The sequence below is a fragment of the Acomys minous genome (assembly GCF_964271855.1).
Source record: "Acomys minous genome assembly, chromosome: 20".
Taxonomy (NCBI): Eukaryota; Metazoa; Chordata; class Mammalia; order Rodentia; family Muridae; genus Acomys; species Acomys minous.
In genome coordinates, this window is record NC_140502.1 from 16,168,905 (window position 1) to 16,190,945 (window position 22,041).

Here is a 22,041-nt window from a genome sequence, read left to right on the forward strand (position 1 = left end):
GGAGCGCCCACGCTTCCGCACACCTTTCAGTACCAGCACAGGGTGCTCAGAATGTCACAGGCTTTCATCTGCTACTTTGTGCTGACACAAAATGAGTATGACTAGCTCTTCATTAATTTAGTAACATAAAAGTATCCACGTTAATGTCAACTTATGCAATATAATGCTTTTATAGACAAAATTCTCTGGGAGAAAAAAAGAATACTCTCTCCCAGGGAGGGTGAGGGTATAATTGAGACACTGGACCATTTACCTACTATGTCAAGAAATATTCCAACTTTACTACTGTCAAAAGTATTAAAGCCATGTAAAAGAAACCAGTTCCAAGTGATATTCACAACTTTGTGGTGACCATTCTATCAGAAAAGTAAACTCTTGAGTTTCTTGATAAAATGAAAATTTTCCTTGACATTACAGCAGAAAAGGCTTTGTGGGCCATAAGAGCCCACCTGTCCCTTTCTCAGAGTTCTCCTATACAACCCAAACAAAACAAAGCCAATTAAAGCCCCCACAAACTCTACCAACTTCATTCAGAGAAGTACCTGGAAAACCCAAACTGTCAGCTCTTAACTATCCCTCCCCTAGACCACTGTTTACAAATCCAGGACTGCTACAGGGTGAAGACCTTGTCCCCAGTGTTCCATTTCTAACTGTTCTGCCCAGGGGTTGGCAGCAGTAGCTGGGAGGGGTGGGGGTGAGGGCGGGGGCATTTTCTGTCAGATGGAGCCTGGTAACACAAAGCCAATGCTCACTTCATACTCAAGCGAAATGGAGAAGAAAAATAGTTTCCCTTGCCTTGTCTATTTCCGTTTACCAATGGAAAACAAGTAGAATAAGCTTCAGACTTTGTGAAGAACTAAGCAGCACTGCTGGTGCACTGACACAGAGCCCAGCTGAAAGGCCTTCAACACCAGTGCCAGCTCCCTGCTGCACTCAAACATCAACCACGGTGCTTACAAGATGCAGGGCAGGGCTGGCCTTTTGTAAGTACTAAATACACCCATTAGAATGAGGTGGACCCAGGGAGCAGCTCCCTCTGTTGGCAATCTCTACTGTATCACAGCTGAACCAGGGCTCCACACACACCAGAGGCTGAGATCAGGTGAGGTGACAGCAGAAAGGAAAGCGCTCAGGAAGAGCTGGACAGCAGGGCGGCTCTGACCAGCCCCTAGTGCCTCCTTTCTCAGTCAGGTCCTGTTACACACACAAAGCCGCAGCGGAGGCCTTGGTGGGCCAGTTGGGATATCATCAACTTCTCCAGGAAGCACTGGGAGTTTGATGACGGTGGTCACACGGTTGTGAAGTGCACAAAGCTCAAGGCACAGAGTTGAAAATGTGAATCGATGGGGAAAGTTACAGTGAAAGCAGTTGTGAGCATTTTCTTTTGCAAGACGAATGCTAAACAGAGACCAGTTTTGAACTTAAAAACGATTTGGGGCATAGATAAAAAACACTGTATCTTGACATGAGACACCACATGCCAAATCCACAAATGGACAAGACAAGTGCTTAAAAAAAAAAAAGAAGAAAAGAAAAAAGAAAAAAGAAAGAAAGAGAAAGATTCTTTCCTTCTTATATTTTTGGAGGAAGCTGATTCAAATGTTGGGCTCCACTAGCAATGACCACTCTCCAAGACACTTGCTCTGTAGATAAACTCATTAAAAGACTGTCTCATTTCAAAGTCACCCCCAAGTGTAGCAGCAATTGTTTTGTTAGTTCTTGTTTCTAAAAACTGAAAATCAAAGAATGTGTGTCATCCTCTCTCTCTGAGAACAGCCTGACAGAACCCCTGAATGGCGCAGGCCCCACAGTGCCTGGAACAGTTTCTGCAGCTCCAGTGTCTTCTCTCTGGGATAAAAGGATTCAACAGTCACTATCTATAACCCCTGGAACTTGCACAAGCCGATGGACTGTTGTAAGTCAACTCATCCCCAGCTCTCTTTCGGGACTGGTCACCTCTGGTAAAACCGTTCTGTACAAGTTCCCTTTGCAGCTTCTGATCTTGAGCGGCGTACTCAGGAAGCTCACACTCCAGAGCTTGTCTGAGAGTGTATAGGCCTTTCACAATATTTGCCATAGTTGAAGGTGTGACCTGAAATAGTGTGGACTGGGCTTCTAAAAGTAAAGGCATCAGGCTATAAATGTGTTTCTCTGCAACGTGTTCTGTAAACAACTTTATAAGGTCATCTTTTAAGTCTCTGTTAAACTTAGTTTCTATGTAAAACTTATTCATATATATGAAAAGAGGCACGATGCTCTGCAATGCTCCCGTATACTGTCCCAGAGCTATATTAAATCTTTCAATATAGAGGTCTGGAGGGTTGGCCTGCAGCTCCTTGGAGACTCGCTCTAAGTTGCTGGTTATCTTTTTAATCAGGTCACTGTACATCTGTTCTGAGTGCTGCTGGCACACACAACTGTAAATCTGTTCATAGGATATAAGTATATAGTCACCAGGACTCTGGGTTAAAAGTTGATCTATGGCACCATCTAATTTTGGCCAGTATGTGCTCTTATAATCTTCAATTGTTATAACATTCATCAAGAACTTGGAGGTGGAGGTGTTGATGTTGATGGTGGAGTTGGGGGTGGGGGCGGGGACCGCCTTGGCCACCGTGGCAGCCCTGTCGCTGCTCTTCAACATCATGATCACCCCGTTGGGCTCAGGCAAGGGCGGAGGCACCATCGGGTGCCCCTCCTTAGGGCCCTTCCTGTCCACGGAGCCCGCCCGCGGGGGCGAGTCACGGCCAGGATCCGCAATGGACGGCGAGGGTGGCGGTGGCTGCCAGAAGCTGTCTGTGGCAGCCTCCTAGTTGTTGTGGTTCTGGCCGTTCACCATCGCCTCGTAGGTGAGCATCTCTTCCTCCTCCAGAGCTCCTCCATGAGCTGCTCCATCCGCCGCGCCGCGGCCTCCCAGGCACCTGCCCGCCCACCTCAGCGCCTGGGGCCTGGGAACACAGCAGCCGCCTCGAGTTCACATCGCCCCGAAAAATCCATTTTTATTAAAGAGAAAAAATAAGGATAAATTTCACAAAATAACCATATACGTCAATTGAATGTTAAACTTTCCAGTATACATTGGGATGAATCAATTCTCTCACATAAGATTTTTTTTTCTGCAGTTACAACCAGTTGAAACTCATGGTGTTAGGGACCACAAATAATGTGTCATTCTCCCTGGACTACCCATAACATTAATAACTAATTAACTTACCGCACAACTGTTTTCGTGAGATGCTCTCTAGTCTTTGATGTAAATGCTGCTACTGAACTTACTGGAGGGATCCATAAACTCCCAGCAGAAAGAATAGATAATAAGTTCCAGACTCTTCTCAACCTAAGAATAATAAGAATAGAAGAAGGAAAAGACTCCAAGTTCCAAGGTCCATATAATATTTTCAACCTTATCACAGAATAAAATTTCCATAACTTAAAGAAATGCCTATAAACATGAGAAACTTATAGAACACCAAAAGATTGGACCAGAAAAGTAAATCCCCCCACTACATAATAATCAAAACACCCTTTGTACAGAACAAAGAAAGAATACTAAAAGCTGCAAGGGAAAAAGGTCAAGTGACAGATAAAGGCAAACCTATCAGAATTACATCTGGCTTTTCAAAAGAGACTATGAAAGACAGAAGGGCCTGGGAAGATGTGATGCAGACACCAAGAGACCACAAATGTCAACCCAGACTGCTATACATAGCAAAACTTTCAATCACCATAAAAGGAGAAAACAAGATATTCCATGACAAAACCAACCTTAAAACAATACGCATCCAGAAGTCCAGCCCTACAGAAGATACTAGAAGGAAAACTCCAACCCAAGGAGGCTAACTACGAAAATGAAGGCACAAGCCAGGCGTGGTGGCTCACGCCTTTAATCTCAGCACTCGGGAGGCAGAGGCAGGCGGATCGCCGTGAGTTCAAGGCCAGCCTGGTCTACAAAGCGACTCCAGGACAGCCAAGTCTACACAGAGAGACCTTGTCTCGAAAAACCTAAAAAAAAGAAAAAGAAAAAAGAAAAAAAAAAAGAAAATGAAGGCACAACATATCCAAGTTATGGGACATAATGAAAGCAGTTCTAAGAGGAAAGTTAATGGCACTAAGTGCCTTCATAAAGAAATTTGAGAGATCCCACACCTGAAATCTCTAGAACAAAAAGAAGCAAACACCCCAAAATAGAGTAGATGGCAGGAAATAATCAAACTCAGGCTGAAATCAATAAATTTGAAACAGAGAGAACATCAAGAATCAATGAACCCAAGAGCTGGTTCTTTGAGAAAATCAACAAGATAGACAAACCTTAGCCAAACTAACTAAAAGGCAGAGGGGGTGCCTTCAAATTAGCAAAACCAGAAATGCAAAGTTGGGAAAGGGAGACTTAACAGTTGACACTGAGAAAATCCAGTAAATCTTTAGGTCTTACTTCAAAAACCTGTATTCCACAAAATCGAAAATCTAAAAAAATGGACAATTTTCTTGGTAGAATTCACTTACCAAAGTTAAAGCTCAGGCAAACAGTTTAAACAGTTCTATAATCCTTACGGAAATAGAAGCAATCACACAAAAACATCTCCCACCCCATTCTCCCACCACCACAAAAAAGCCCAGGGCCAGATGATTTTAGCTTTGAATTCTACCAGACATTCAAAGAAGAGCTAATATCAGTACTCTTCAATCTATTCCACAAAATAGAAATCTTGGAGAGATCAGGGATACAAGGCACATTCCTAAACACAATGAAGGCAATATACAGCAAGCCAATCGCCAACATCAAATTAAATGGAGCGAAAACTCAAAGCAGTCCTACTGAAGTCAGGGAGAAGACAAGGCTTCTCACTCTCTCCATAGCTCTTCAATATTGTACTTGCATATATGCTCACTCAACTAGATGCTTCCAGTATACAATTGAGAGGTACTAGGTACAGTCACAATTCTATGAGCTTTTCTTCATTATCTACAGGCAGAAGTTTGATCTATACAGCCACTGAATAATGCCTGCCCATTCCTTCAGCTTCCAGACACTGATGCTACTTATCTATTTTTTTTACTTTATTAATTTATTCTTGTTACATCTCAATGGTTATCCCATCCCTTGTATCCTCCCATTCTTCCCTCCCTCCCATTTTCCTCTTATTCCCCTCCGCTATGACCGTTCCTGAGGGGGATTACCTCCCCCTGTATATGTTCATAGGGTATCAAGTCTCTTCTTGGTAACCTGCTGTCCTTCCTCTGAGTGCCACCAGGTCTTCCCCTCCAGGGGACATGGTCAAAGTTGAGGCACCAGAGTATGTGAGAAAGTAATATCCCACTCTCCACTCTACTGTGGAGAGTGTTCTGTCCATTGGCTAGATGAGCATATATGTATATATGGGGAGGTATGTACAGATATATATGGGGGATTGTGTGTGTATATGTGTGTGTGTTTGTGTGTTTGTATGTGAGTATAGATATATATGTGTATATAAAAAGTCTGCTCAGATTTTCTAAAAGGTGTCTCTGGAAAGAATTGCACCAGCTGTTTCCCAGATAAGCTCAATTATTTATTTAGCAGTATGTTAGATTGTTACTTGGAAATGTCTCATATATTATGGTTGTTATTCCAGGGATTGTGTGCCAGTCATGTGGTTTGGAGAGAGGGATAAGATGTTTATATTTTCCTAGTTCCTGGTTTATTTTTAGCTTTGCTGCATGAAATCTGTGCCTTAAGCAAATTCTCAGGCATATCATAAAGGATTAAAGATTCACCTATCCTCAAAAAAAAATATTGTACTTGCAGTTCTACCTAGAGCAATACAGCAACTAAAGGAGATCAAAAGGGTACAAATCAGAAAAGAAAATATTGCTATTCACAGATGATATGATAGCATACATAAGACACCCCCAAAATTCCACCAGAGAATTCCTACAGCTGAAAAACACCTTCAGCAAAGTGGGTGGATACATGATTAATTTTTAAAAATTCAATAGCCCTCCTATAGACAAATGGCAAATAGGATGAGATAGAAATTAGGGAAATTACACCCTTCACAATAGCCAAAAATAATGTAAAAGTACCTTGGTTTACCTCTAACCAAGAAAATCAAAGGCCTGTCTGACAAGAACTTCAAGACTCTGAGGAAAGAAATTGAGGAAGATATCAGAGGATGTAAAGATGTCCCATGCTCATGGATTGGTAGGATTATCACAGTAAAAATGGCCATATTACCCAAAGCAATCTACAGTTTCAATGTAATTCCCATAAAAACATCAAAATAATTCTTTAGAGACCTTGCAAACAATTCTAAACTTCATTTGGAAAACAAAAACCCAGAATAGCTAAAACAATCATATACAATAAAACACAAGGACGGATCTCCATCCTTGACTTCAAGCTATATTACAAAGCAATAGTTATAAAAACTGCACGGTACCAGCACAGAGATAGACTGGTTGATCAGTGGAATTGAATCAAAGCCCCAGGAATGAATTTACACACCTTCGGACACTTGATTTTTGAGAAGCCAAAACATAATGGAAAAAGCATTTTCAACCAATGGTGCTAATCTAACTGGATGCCTACATGTAGAAAAATGCAATTAGAACCCTATTTAGCATAAAACTAAAGTCCAAGTGGATTAGAGACCTAAACATAAAACGAGACACACTAAATCTGTTAGAGGAAAAAGTGAGGAAGAGCCTTGAACTCATTGGCACGGGAAACAATTTCCTAAAAAGAATGCCAGCAGCTCAGGCTCTAAGATAAACACTTAATAAATGGAACCTCATGAAACTGAAAAGCTTCTGTAAGGCAAAGGGCACTGTCAACAGAACAAAATGGCAGCCTACAGACTGGGAAAAGATCTTTGTCAACTCTACATCTGACATAAGGATACTATACAAAATGTATAAAGAACTCAAGAAATTAAACACCAACAAAACAGATAATTGAATTTACAAATGGGGTACAGAACTAAACAGAGAACTTTCAACAGAGGAATATAGAATGGCTCAGAAACACTTAAAGAAATGCCAATGCCCTTGGTTATCAGGGAAATGCAAATCAAAACAACTCTGAGATTCCACCTTACACCCATCAGAATGGTTAAGATCAAAAGCTCAAGTGACAGCACATGGTGGGGAGGGTGAGAAGAAAAGGGGAACACTCCTCCACTGCTGGTGGGAGTGCAAACTTGTACAACCACTTTGGAAATCAATCTGGCGCTTTCTCAGCAAACTGTCTCTGTCATCTTCTCATTTGGAAAGCTACTAACCTGCACTCCCAGCATACTCAGGCAATCAAGTTTATTCCTTCTCAAGTCTCTGATGGAGGTGAAGACCAGGTAGCTTAGTTTTACAATAAAGCTTAGTTGTTTAGGGGTTAAGATGTTTTCAGGTCTAGATAGATGTTTTAAGTTGATAAAGACAAGATGTGATGGACATTGATTTATGTTCAGAATTTCAGATGCACCAAGTTAGGAAAGGTATTTTCTTTAAGCCTGTCAAATACAACAAATAGCCAAAATACTAAGATTGTAACATTTATATAATTCCTGATTGTTTTGTGGTTCTTCTTGCTGTATGTAGTTTGTTTTATGTATGTGTAATAACATAGATGTATATGTAAAAAATGGAAAAAAGTGTTATATAATTAAAAAAAGAAAACTGGGAATAGTTATACCTCAAGACCCTGGTATACCACTCCTGGGCATATATCAAAAGATTCCTCACTATACAACAAGAACACTTGCTCAGCTGTGTTCATAGTAGCTTCATTCATAATAGCCAGAAACTGGAAACCATCTAGATGTCCCTCAACCATAGGATGGATAAAGAAACTGTAGTATATTTACACACTGGAAGACTACTCAGCTCTTAAAACATGGACGTCATGAAATTTGCAGGCAAATGGATGGAACTAGAAAATATCATCCTGACTGAATAAAGGCACGCATGGTATGCATTCACTTGTGAGTGGATATTAAGAACATAATAGAGGCTAATCACACTACAATACACAGACCTAGGTAAGCTAAATAACAAGGATGACCCTAGGGGGAAGGCTTAATTCTCATTCAGAAGAGGTAATAGAATAAACACCAGAAGCAGGTGAAGAGAAGGAACAGGACACGAGGCAAACATAGAGCTCTTCTGAAAGACTCCATCCAGTGGGGGGGGGGGATTTAATCAGATGCTGGTACTCACAGCCAAATTTTGGGTTCGAGAATAGGGAGTCTTATGGAAGAGTTGGGGGTTAGAAGGACTTGAAGGGGACAGAAGCTCCAGAAGGAAACCAATGGGGCCAACAAATCCAGGCTGGGAGTGAGGTAGGGTGGGCTGTGCTGCAGAGACTGATGCACCAACCAAGGGTCATGCACAGCGTGGAGCTGGATCACCTGCTCAGATGTAGTCCATAAGCAGTGCAGTCTCCCTGTAGGTCCCATAATATGGGGAGTAGGGGCTACCTCTGACATGATCTCTGGAGTCCACTGGTTGACCACTTCCTGCAGAGGGTAGCCTTGCCAGGCCACAGAGGAAGAGGATCCAGGCAGTCCAGATGAAACTTGATAGGCTGAGGTCAGATGACAGGGAAGGAAGGGCTCCCTGTGTCTGAGGACTAGGGGCGGAGGGAGGGGGAATGATGGCAGTAAGTTGGGATCTGGAGGAGATGAGGAGTGGGCTGCAATTGGGATGTAAAGTGACTAAATTAAAAATGAAAAAAAATATTTAAAAAGGCAACCCCTCTAAACAACAACAACAGCAGCAGCAGTAGCAGCAGCAACAACAAGAAAATATGATCTGTTAAGCCAGTTCAATACATACAAGCAAATTTTCCTTTAGTATGCCAGCAGCACTATTACCATTAGGACAGAAACTGGAAAATAAGAATGTGAAGATACTCTGATTATATGTTTTATAGAAACTTAGGTATTTATGTATGTAAACATATATTAAATTTTACATTGTATTCAATTTAAATAAAGACTATATGCTTAAAAAAGAAGCAAGCATGTATTGCTATTTTACTATCTGACATAGTAGACAGGAATCCAAAACTAATGAGAATAATAAATGTTGAGGTTCCTTATAACATTTTGTGGTATTTTTTTCTTTAATGAGCACGTAGTGCCTTTCCTATCTCTTCTCATTAGTTTTGGATTCCAGTCTACTATGTCAGAAGGACAGCAGGTTACCAAGAAGAGACTTGATACCCTATGAGCATATACAGGGGGAGGTAATCCCCCTCAGGAACAGTCATAGGGGAGGGGAATAAGGGGAAAATGGGAGGGAGGGAGGAATGGGAGGATACAAGGGATGGGATAACCATTGAGATGTAACAAGAATAAATTAATAAAGGAGAAAAAAAAGAAAAAAATAAATATGATATGCAAATTGAAAAAAATTCTCAACTCTTTGAGTGTGCAAACCATAATATAGGAGGCAGGATATTTGCTAGCTTTTATAGTTTTATTTAGTTGCTTGTTTGTTTGTTTATTTATTCTCTCTCTCTCTCTCTCTCTCTCTCTCTCTCTCTCTCTCTCTCTCTCTCTCTCTCTCGTGTGCATATGCCACAGCTCGTGTGTAGAGGTCAAAGGGCAACTTGTGTGAGTCTGTTCTCTTCTTTGACCCAATGGGTCCTAGGGATCAAACTCAACTTGTTAGTCTTGGAGGCAAGTCCCTTTTACACGGTGAAACATCTCCCTGGTGCCAGACACTTTCTTGCTGCATCTTGTAAACCCAAAACACGAAATGAGACACACATTGGGCGTCTAATCATGCCCATAGAAGCTGTAAATAAACATTTCTCCAAATTCACTCCTAAAAGTCAGATCATCACGTCTTGTCTTTTCCTCTAAGAATAACTGTCAGACCCAGCAGCCCACTTCTACCCGCTCCTTATTTTCCCCCTTCTAGATATGCACGGTATAAATTTCCCAGGACTTAAAAATAATTACTAATGAGAAGTAAAGCCCTCAAGTTGGCAAGATAAAGAGCCAAACTTATTCTCACTTCCTTGCCCTTAGTGCCCTTGTGTATCACAGCAATTCCACCTGGTAATTATTTTAGCCATTTCAGATGGTGTTTTTCTCCTCTCTATTCTCCCCTGCACAGGCCTGATCTGTCACTAATAATTCTAATTGCTTTCAGGAATTTGAATATAGTACAGGTGTTTTTCTGAGATGATTTCTAATTTCCGTGCAGACACTGTCACTGCACTGAAGGATGAAATGATAATCACCTCCTAGCAAGATGACCTCATGGTGTCCCAAGTCTTTATATCAGGAATAACATGCACTCCAGTGCACATGCACTGAGAATGACTGTGGTGACTACTGCCCCAGTGAACATGGCTTGGTGAGTTTTCCCATTCTTATTTGATAGCTTTCTTTCTCTGAAAATGTCTTAAGAAATATGGTGTAGATACACAACTTTTTGATACTGGCTCTAACAATGTCTCCAGAACTGACCCAGAAGCTATGGGCTCAAATGATCCACTTTTTTCAATATATTGACAATATATTGACAACTAACATATTTGTGGTTGCATGCTGTCCTCAGTTGGATCTGTGGAAATGCTTCTGAATTTTTCTGTAAGACCCACACACCTGTAAACTCTCCCATTCCTCCTGGCCCTTAGGCAGCATGATGAATCATATTATTCCATCAATTTCATTTTCACAAAAACTTCTAAGATCATGTGTTGAAGGTAAATAGAAATTTTTACAAATGTAAGCAGAGTGTCATTAAAAACTGACTAAAGATTTCTAGGATTCTGGGGCAGGAAAAATCACACTGCATAGATACATTATCTACAGCTCTAACATGTGGCCACAATGACAGTGCCTTGTTAGTCCCACATCCACTGTACCTTTCTCCTGTCCGTTGGGATTTTTTAAAGCTGTCACAACATCCACTCTCAAGGCAGTGAAAACACAATCTGCTCTTAACCACATATCTGAGCATCATTTTCCTGTCCTTATTCTAGAAGGTGTATCCAGCTCATTCCTTACTCATGTCTCTGCAGGAAATGCTTTAATACAGCAAAGGAGGAAGATGTCTGTGTTTCCACAAATGACTGATGTTATTACATGATACAGGGGTCTTGGATCTTAGCAGGTCCAGGAATAAGATATTGCCTTACTTCTGTGTGCCTTTAGTGCACAGACTTCCTTGCTGAGGATACAGCGAGTGGATTTACTCACATATATATGAATTGTCTGTTCTCTCTCATGGATCCACTAGCCCCCCCCCCCCACTGTCTTTAATACTGCAATTTAATCTGCCTTTTAATTATGAGAATTTGTTTGTAGTGTTAAGAATTGAACCTGGGGGTTTGTTCATGTTGGACAAGCTTTCTATGACTGAGCTGTATATCTTGGCTATTAAGAAAATTAAGAATTCTATTAGAAACATTCGTGCTTTAGCGTTTCTGTCTCTTAATCTGCTTGTAATTTATCTAGATTTTAATAGTTTCCAAAGTTTAACACCAGTTATGTAACTTATTATAATGTAATAGCAATCTTTGTTTTTTCAAGACAGGGTTTCTCTGTATAGCCTTGGCTATCTTGGACTCTCTTGATAGACCAGGATAGCCTCAAACCCACAGAAATCTGCCTGTCTCTGCTTCCCCGAGTTTCTGGGACTAAAGGCATGTGTCACCATACCTGGCCATCACATTGATTTTTAAATAAATGAAACTTTGTTACAAAAAGGGCAATTGTTTTGCTGGATCCTAGCTTTTAATTTGGAAAAAATTATATTTTTGGTGAGTTTTTTTCCTATTACTTATTTTGGGTGGGAATTGTTAGTTTTGAGACAAATTCTCATGGTGTAGCTCTGACTTGCCTAAAATTCCCTGGGTAAATCAGGTCAATCTTAAGCTGGTAGATATCTGCTGCGTCTGCTTCAAGAAGGCTGGAGGTAAAGGTGGATTTTATGCATCTGGCCATTTTTTTCTATTTTAATAGCATCATGTATTTAACATCATGTTATACTATTTACCTATTGCATACTGAATTTCATGGACTGATCTGGTTCTACTTTAAATAATGCCACTGAACAAACCTGAGTTCTTTAATTTTGTCTCATGCTAACACAAAAGATGAACTTACTAAACAAAGTGGACCATAAACATGTGCCAGAGATGCAGTTCTGCTACCAAGAGACATCTTGATTTCCCTATGATCTGGCCCTTATTCCTTAAAGGCCAGTTTCTTGACTTGGTTTTTGTCATGCAGTGTGTGTGTGTGTGTGTGTATGTGTGTGTTGGTGAGCATTGAATCTGGGGGGCCTTGTGCATTATAAGCAAGTACTTGATTACTGAGCTATATCCCAGGCCTGGGAGGTTGCATTAATAATAACAAAGATATACTTTCTATATATTAATCTCTTTTAATAGGCTTCAACTGTCACATAATACCATAAGTATCTCATCCTTTGCCATTGTGATTCCTCTGTGAATTTTCTATTCACATATATACAGTGCTCTTTGTGACTCCTTTGGTTTCCTGTTACCTCTTGCTTTAGATGTACAGACAGCATTTTTTTGGGGGGGTGGTCAGGAAATTCTGGCTGTGGTAAGATTTGTACTAAAGCTGAGTGTGGTGGCCCACATCTGTATTCTCAGCATTCTGGAGGTTGATCTAAACATTCCTCACAATCTCATGGCTAGCCTAGGCTACAGAATAGGACCTGGTCTCAGAATCCAAAAACCCCAAAATAAAGGTACTTCAAAATTATTTGTGAAGGACACTGGGGACAACAGCAGGAGTCCATTGAGACCACGCAGACCACGCAGACCACACAGACCACACAGACCACACAGACCACGCAGACCACACAGACCACACAGACTCAAACCAATGCCTTTGCCCGACTTAGTGGCACCTGGGCCAGCTCCAGTGAGCCTTATAGAAAGCAACTTAAAGAGCACCCAAGGACTCTGATCCCCAGCTGTCCATTATACGAATCTTTATATGTGTTTTTTAATAACCTTGCCTGCTCACTGATGCAGTCTTAGCCATGTGTAATGGGATTCCAGAGACTGCAGGTGCTTTAATTGGTCTTCCCCTTTGTTCCCCTGGTGTCCCCTCTTCTCCTTTCATGGACTATGTGTGATTCCATAACCAGTTTGTTTTGTTACTCTCTTTCCAAACTAGCAGGTGTTGGAACTAGGGAATTTTTTTCACCAACAGTTGCTGTTACAGCTAAATAAAGACTTGGAATATTGAAAAGAAAACGATGTATGTATATGTATATGCTATGTATGTATATGTATATATATGACATAGTACATGTACTTGTCAAATAATTTATACTACCCCCTAGCATTTTACATTTATTTATTCTATTATTAATTCTGCTTAATTATGCTAAACTAATTGTTCTCAAACAGTGGAAACAATATCTCACTGCTAGATTAATGCTGAATTCTGCTGTAAGGTTAGAATTGCTTCTTCTTTTTCTTTATTTTCAAAATAATTTTTAAAATTAATTTATTCTTGTTACATCTCAATGGTTATCCCATTCCTTGTATCCTCCCATTCCTCCTTTTCTCCCATTTTCCTCTTACTCCCTTCCCCTATGACTGTGCCTGAGGGAGACTTCCTCCCCCTTTATATGCTCATAGGGTATCAAGTCTCTTCTTGGTAGTCTGCTATCCTTCCTCTGAGTGCCACCAGGTCTCCCCTTCCAGGGGACATAGTCAAATATGAGGCACCAGAGTACGTGTGAAAGTCATACCCCACTCTCCACTTAACTGTGGAGAATGTCCTGTCCATTGGCTAGATCTGGGTAGGGGTTTGAAGTTTCCGGCCTGTATTGTCCTTGGCTGGTGTCATAGTTTGAGCAGGACCCCTGGGCCCAAATCTGCCTATCATAATGTTCTTCTTGTAGGTTTCTAGGACCCTCTGGATCCTTCTACTTTGCCATTCTCCCATGCTTCTCTCATCTAGAGTCTCAATAGGATGTCCTCCCCTCTGTCCAAGTTTCCTGGTAAGTGAAGACTTTCATGGGACATGCCCCTTGGGCTAGTATGCAGATATAAGTGAGTATATACCATTTGAGTCTTTTTGCTTCTGGCTTAACTCGCTCATTATGATCATTTCTAGCTCAATCCATTTGTCCACAAATTTCAGGAATTCCTTGTTTTTAATAGCTGAGTAGTATTCCATAGTGTAAATGTACCTTATTTTATGTATCTTTTAAGACATGGTCTCACTATGTAGCCCTGGTGAACCTGGAACTTCTTATATAGACCAGGCTAGCCTGAAACTCACAATTATCTGCCATCTTGCATCTCCCATGTATTGGGATTGAACTATCCCTGGCTGGGTCTTTATTTTTTTAAGATTAGTCCTTAGGTTTATGAATTATTCTTGACTGAAGCTTTGACATTATATATATATTTAAGAGTGAAGTGATTAAATAAATAGAAAAACCAGAAATGTTTTAAAAATACACTTTTATATCTTATTTTATTTTGATAGATATATTTCTTCTGTGTGTGTGTGTGTGCGTGCACACACACACACACACGCATTTGTATACCTGAGTACAGTGCTCATGGAGTCCAGAAGAGACAGACCCTTGGATCTGGAACTACAAGGAGTTGTGAACTTGACAAGGTGTGTGTTGCAAACTAAATTTGGATCCTCTAGAAAACAGGAAGTGCTCTTAAGAAACCAAACTGTTCCTCTGGCTCCTTTTCTACGTTTGTAACATACATGCTTGTGTGTGCATATGCCATGGTTTCATTTGAAGGGCATGGGACAACTTGTAGCATTTTCTTTTGTTTTTCTACCATGTACATCCCAGGGACCAAACTAAGATCATCATTCATGGCAGTTGCTTTGCCAGCTGAGCCATATTCTAGGCACAAACAAGAGGTAACATAGTTTTGTGGAAGCCTGGCTTTGTGCTGTTTTCTGTGCATTGCTTACTGACTCTCACAAAGGCTATTTTTGAAATTTGTGAATGACTTTCACTTTTTAAGGATAATAGAAAGGAGACACACCTGTGAAATCTACTATTTGCAGACACTGGTGTTTCCTCAATGGGAAACAGTCAGCAGGATTTTCCTTTGCAGGTCCACAGCTGCACAGTTCTCTGTCTGAGCAGTGCCAATCCACTGACTCTTCCAGGGACCAGAGTGGAGAGATTCACTGTGTGGCTACAAACAATGCCGCTCAGAGTCACTGCACATCGACAAAAGATCTATTCTTAATGTTCATATTCACAACACAAACTGGCTGTAGAAGACAAGATGTTTCTAAGTGTTGCTTTACCTTCTGCTGTGATATATATATTGTTTAAAAAGCCACTTAGAGGAGAAAAGAGGTTCTTGGGGCATGTGGTTCCAGAAGGATAGTCTATCATCAAGGAGAAGGTACCAAAACCACCTGGGAAAGTTTGGAGGGAAGAGCAGGAAGCCACATGACTAAACACAAACAAGAAAATCAACAGAAAGTAGGGCTAGGCTATCCATGCTCTGGGCTTCCTCCCTCGTTCCCGATGATGGACTTCCAATGTGGACAAGGCCCCAACTCCTAAAAGACCATAAATACAAACAATGCTGCCAGTCAAGGAGGAACTATTCAAATACTATAAATCTATGGAGGATATTTCTCATTGAAACCACCACAAGTACTGATATATATCCATAATTCAATAAAGCAAACTCTGAGCCCCTCTTAGAAATGGATGCATTCTTTTCCATTAACTTAAACTGGGGGATGATGTTCCTCATCCAGACCACCGCTGGAATCTTTTCCAATTGCTTCCTCTTTCATCTGTATAACTTTCCATTGTTCACCGAGCAAGTACTGAGACCCACAAACTTGATTATCAATCAACTGGTCATATCAAACAGCCTGGTTTTTTATCTCTAAAGGGATCCCTCAAACTGTGGCCTCTTTTGGGTTGACATTTGTCCTGGGGGACACTGGGTGCAAACTTATCCTCTGTTTGTACAGAGTGGCCAGAGGGGTCTCGCTCAGTACCACCTCCATCTTCAGTGCCTTTCAGGCCACTAAGCTTCACTCTAAGACTTCTGGGTGGTTGAGCCTTAGAATTAGGTCTTCAAAATGTATTGGCATATGCTGTTTCCTTTGCTGGATCCTGCAACTCATGCTCAACATCCATGTTATCAAGATTGCACGTATGCCAAAGAATACCAAAAATTTGAGCACTACAGGCATATACACATACTGCTTCATATCCATGACTGACACTCTGAATTTCTTCCTACCAGGAGTGATTTTATTGCTGAGTGATATTGTGTATCTCTTTCTCATGGCCTGGGCCAGTGTCTCCATGGTTCATGTCCTACATAAGCACAAGAGGCGAGTCCAACACATCCATAGCCACAGCCTGTCTGTAAGGCCCTCCCATGAGGACAGAGCCACATGGACCATCCTGATCTTGGTAACCATGTTTCTCTCTTTTTACTCTCTATCTTTCATCTTATCAATTTTGATAAGTCAGACTGTGATCCCAAGCCATTGGCTGCTGAACACCTCTGTGCTGATATCCTTGGCCTTCCCAACCCTCAGTCCCTTTGTGTTCAAGTTCAGTAATTCTTGTGCCTTTCAGTTTTGCTTCATTTCCTGTACATATAAAAACTGTCCATCCATGGTCTCTGGGTTTTGAGTTTCCTTTAGGACATGCACTTCTTTATATAATTACCTTTTCCTAATATTTGTAGGCTTATATTCTTATTGTCATGATTGTTTATCCATAAAAACATTGAGATACAATATTAAATAAAATGGCAATTATTGCTTCACATGTTTGTTAGCGAACATGGTTTGAAACTTATACAAATGACTATTCATTTTCTAAAAGATTTATAAGATTACCATCTAAGCCTCTAATGTTCCCACTGTGGGGCATTAGGCATTGAATTTGGAAAGAAAGTTTATCCTCAGGTATTTATTAAGTGAGATCACAGTCTAGGCTACATGAGACACTCTCTTCAAAAAACTCTACCATTCACTTTGTTCCCCTGTATGCAATTCCTAAGTGTCATCTCCAACTCTGCAGCAGAACAGAGGCAGCCTTCCCTACCCTTCCCATCTCTTCTCAATTCCACAAATATCCTCCTTTTAACATTTCCCCTCCACTTGTTGCTTTGTTTAAGGCCCCATCCCCAGCAAACACCATATGCCAACATAAGGGCCACTTTTGTCTTAGCAACAAGTGAGCTGAAGGCAGATTCATACCTTTGGTGGTTTGGATGAAAATGCCTCCACCACACCTCTTGCTCATAGACAATGGCACGATTTGGAGGTATAGCCTTTTTGGAATAAGTGTGGTCTTGTTGGAGGAAGTGTGTCTCTGAAAAGGACTTTGAGCTTTCAGATGGTCCAGTCAGGCTTAATGTTATCCTCTCTTCCTGTTTCCTTTGAATTCAGACGAAGAGCTCTCAGCTACTTCTCAAGAACCATGTCCGACCTCAGGCAGCCATGCTTCTCACCATGATCACAATGGACTAGACCTCTGATCTATAAGCCAGACTGCAATTAAATGTCTTCCTTTATAAGATTTGCTGTGTTTATGGTGTAACTTCACAGAAATAGAAAACCTAAGATAACACCTCTTCTTCTGCTCCCCCTGATTCAATACATTCAGTCTCCCCTACAGTTATGTATTTGAACTTCTGTTGCAGTGTCTCTTTCCTCTTGGATCTCATCCCCAAGGGATCACAATATCTTTCCTCTAGCCCTCCTTTCCTCGACTCTCCCCAATTTCTCAGGCTCCAACACCAGCAAGCATTCACTGGGAAGACATCAGCTGAGCTGACAAAAATTCCTAGCAGGCAGCACACAGCCACCACACTCTCCTAACATCCAGGGAGCAAGCACGAGCCAAAGAACAAAACACTTAGCTAATAGAGAGAAGACAAGATATCATTACCCAGACCCACAATCATCCCAATCCCAGAAGCCTAGACATTAGTGTAAAAACATAATCAATAACAGTTAGGATACTATATCTCCATTGGAGTCTGGCAAGCCTACCATGGAAAGCACTAAATATTCCAACACAGCTGAAGCACAATAAAAAGATCATAAAATATCCAGTATCAAGATGATAGAGGTCCTTAAAGGGAAAATGGATAAAGCCCTTGAAGAAATCCAGGAAACCATAAACAGTGTGAAGAAATAAATAAATCTCATATGGAAAATAATAAAAACACAAGCAATTCATATATGAAAATGAATAGAAACTATTCAAGACTTGAATATGAAAGTAGCATCAATGGAGAAGACCCAAAATGAGAGAATTCTGAAAATTAAAAATTTGGGAATTCGAACAGGAACTTCAATAGACAAGCCTCACTAACGCAATACAGGAAATGGAAGAAAGAATCTCAGGTGTTGGAGACACAATAGAAGAACTGGATACATTGGTTAAAGAAAATGTTAAATTTAAAGTTTCTTGACATAAAACACTTAGAAAATATGTGATACTATGAAAAGAATAAATCTAATGGCAATGAAAATAGATATAGGAGATGGAACCCAGGTCAAAGGCAAGGAAAATATTTTCAACAATTTCATAGAAGAAAATTTTCCTGTCCTAAAAAAGGGGATGCTTATAAAGGTGTGAGAACACTACAGAACATCTAATGGATTGGACTGGAAAAGAAAGTTCCACTGTCACATAATCAAAATACGATCTGTACAAAACAAAGAAATAGTATTGAAAGCTTCAGATGAAGAATACCAAGTAACATATGGAGGAAGACCTATAAGAATTACACCTGACTTCCCAACGGAGGCTCTAAAATCTGGAAGGGCCTGGCCAGATATCTTGCAGACTCCAAGAGACCATAGATGACAGCCCAGATGAGTACACCCAGCAAAACTTTCAATCACCACGGATGGAGAAAATAAAGTATTCTGTGATAAAGATAAATTTAACAAACTATGGCACCAGCCAAGGACAATATGTGCAATAAACTTCAAACCCCTAACCAGATCTACCCAATGGACAGGACATTCTTCACAGTTGAGTGGAGTGTGGGGTCTGACTTTCACACGAACTCTGGTGCCCCATATTTGACCATGTCCCCTGGATGGGGAGGCCTGATGGCACTCAAAGGAAGGACAGCAGGTTATCAAGAAGAGACTTGATACCCTATGAGCATATACAGGGGGAGGTAATCCCCCTCAGGAACAGTCATAGGGGAGGGGAATAAGGGGAAAATGGGAGGGAGAGGAATGGGAGGATACAAGGGATGGGATAACCATTGAGATGTAATATGAATAAATTAATAAAATATATTTAAAAAGATAAATTTAAACTATATTTAATCAATAAAACCAGTCCTATAGACAGTGCTAGAAGGAAAACTCCAACACAAGAAGGTTAACTAAATCCTTGAAACAGAAAAAAATAATCTCAGATCAGGAAAATCAAAAGAAAGAAAGGAAAAACATGGCCCCCACACCCACCACCACCATCATAAACACCAGGAAGAGTAACTAAAACATAGGAATCAACATTCACTGATCATTGATATCTTTCAGTATCGTTGGTCTCATTTTCTCATTAAAACAACATAGACTCACAGAATAGATATAAAATCAGGACTTATTTTGTGCTGCATCCAAGAAACACACCTCAACATCAAAGATGGATGGATATTGCCTCAGGGTAAAACATTGGAAAAAGACATTCCAAGCAAATGAACCTAAGAAAAAAGCTGGTATACATGGGGAACCATACTAAATTCAGCGATGTTAGAAATCCCATCCTTAGGGCTGCACACTGTGACCTTGGAGTTGTTGACTCTTGCTGAAGGAAGTCTTGTGTTCTAGGCAATCTTTGGATTGTCTACCCAGAGAAATAGGGAAGTTCTTACAGGGAACTACCCAGAGAAATAGGGAAGTCCTTACAGGGAACTACCCAGAGAAATAGGGAAGTTCTTACAGGGAACTACCCAGAGGATTAAGGAAGTTCTTACAGCGAGCTACTCAGAGGATTGTATTCTTGCCTGGGGGATAGGAAGATGTAAGATTACAATAGATCTTGTGTTGACCTTTTCATATAAAGTCTACTTGCCTGCTTTGACGAGTACAAAGTGTCCATCCTCATCCCTTTTGATTAATTTTGGTTGAAAGTCTGTTTTATCAGATATTAGAATGGCTACCCCAGCTTGTTTCTTGTGACCATTTGCTTGGGATATTTTTCCCCCAACCTTTTACTCTGAGGCGATGTCTGTCCTTGTGGTTGAGATGTGTTTCTTGAATGTGGAAGAATGTGGGTCATGTTTATGCATCCACTCTGTTAGTCTGTCTTTTTATTGGAGAATTGAGACCATTGACATTGAGAGATATCAATGACCAGTGACTGGTAAATCACTTCATTTTTGGTATTTGTAACAGTTGAGATTTTGTGAGGTTGTGATTTTGCAATGGTATAGTTACCTATTTCCTATGTAGTTTTGGTTGTAGTTTGACCAGTTGGGGTGGAGTTTTCCTTCTAGTAACTTCTGTAAAGCCGGATTTGTGGCTGGATACTGTTTGAATTTGTTTTGTCATGGAATATCTTGTCTTCTCTGTCAATGGTTATTGATAATTTCACTGGATATAGTATTCTTGCCTGGTATCTGTGCAGAACCTCTGTCCAGACCCTTCTGGCTTTCATGGTGTCTGCTGAGAAGTCAGGAGTAATTCTGATAGGTTTGCTTTCATATGTTACTCATCCTTTTTCTCTTGCCGCTTTTAATATTTTTTCCTTGTTCTGTATATTTTGTGCTGTTATTATTATGTGGCGGGAAGATTTTCTTCTCAGGTCTATTCTATTTGGTGTTCTGTAGGCCTCTTGTGTGCTCATATGCATCTCCTTCTTCAAATTGGGGAAATTTTCTTCTATTATTCTATTAAAGATGTTTTCTGGGCTGTGGAGTCGGTTCTTTTCTTTCTTCAATTCCTATTATTCTCAAGTTTCATCTTTTCATGGTGTCTTTGATTTCTTGAATGTTCTGTGTCAGGAACTTTTCAGATTTAGCATTTCCCTTGATAGTTGTTTCCAGTTCTGCGATTGTATCTTCAAGTTCCGATATTTGTTCTTCCATTTCTTGCAATCTGTTAGATAAGGCCACCTCTGAGATGCTTGCTTTCTTCTCTGATGCCTCTTGATCACGTTTTTCTTCTGTGTGTTCCTGTATCATAGCTTCCATTTTTATCTTCATGTCTTGGACTATTTTAATGATTTCCTTCATCTGGTTATTTATATTTTTCTGAAAATTTTCAAGTGCCTCTTTATATGATTCTTTTAACTCTTCAGTCCTCTTGTTTGCCTCCTCCTGCATTTGTTTACAGATTTTATTTGTTTCTTCCATTATCATCTTCTTTACTAAGGAATTGAGGTCATTTTCTTGACTATCCATTGCTGTTAGGCTCTCCAGGTTGTTTTCATTGGGAATGCTGGGATCTGGAGATGCCAAACTGTTTTGGTTTTTGTTAGCATTCTTTCGCTGTCCTCTTGTCATTTTGATGGCTCTGATGTTGGAAGGTATTTTGTAGTGACCTTCACCAGTTGAGAGTGAATAATTGATGACTGATTATAAGTTGGGTGCTCGGGCTGGAGAGATGGCTCAGAGGTTAAGGGCACTGACTGTTGCTCCAAATGATCCTGAGTTCAATTCCCAGCAACCACAAGGTGGCTCACAACCATCTATAATGAGATCTGATACCCTCTTCTGGCCTGCAGGTGTACATGCAGGCAGAGTGCTGTATACATAATAAATAAATTAATAAATCTTAAAAAAAATTAAAAAAAAAATAAGTTGGGTGCTCTTGCCTGTGGGGATCAGGGAGTATTTCTGTGGAACAGGCAGGTGATCTGGTTTCACTCCTGATGATTTTCCTCTGCACCGTGGGCTCCAGGCTGAGTCAGCCAAAGTTGATTTCTGTTTGGACTTTACTGCTGTAATTCAGATCAGCAGTTTTGGGGCCTAGAATAAGGTCAGCACACAAATGTTCTGGTTGTGTAGGTTGATCCCAGCTGCCTGTCCTTCCTGTGGCTTTGTAGTCAAGACCCCAG

At 40.5% G+C, this 22,041-nt stretch overlaps 1 protein-coding gene across 1 annotated transcript; it reads right to left on the bottom strand.

Moving 5' to 3' along the window:
- Window positions 1–1,524: 1,524 nt before the first annotated feature.
- LOC311591108 (CDK2-associated and cullin domain-containing protein 1-like) lies at window positions 1,525–11,936 on the bottom strand (the record flags this gene model as incomplete). The annotated part of the gene is given in 3 exon segments (XM_084770476.1): window positions 1,525–2,809; window positions 2,813–2,948; window positions 11,833–11,936. Coding segments are annotated over 3 exon segments (1,176 nt in total). The 3' UTR covers window positions 1,525–1,873.
- Between the last annotated feature and the right edge of the window lie 10,105 nt (window positions 11,937–22,041).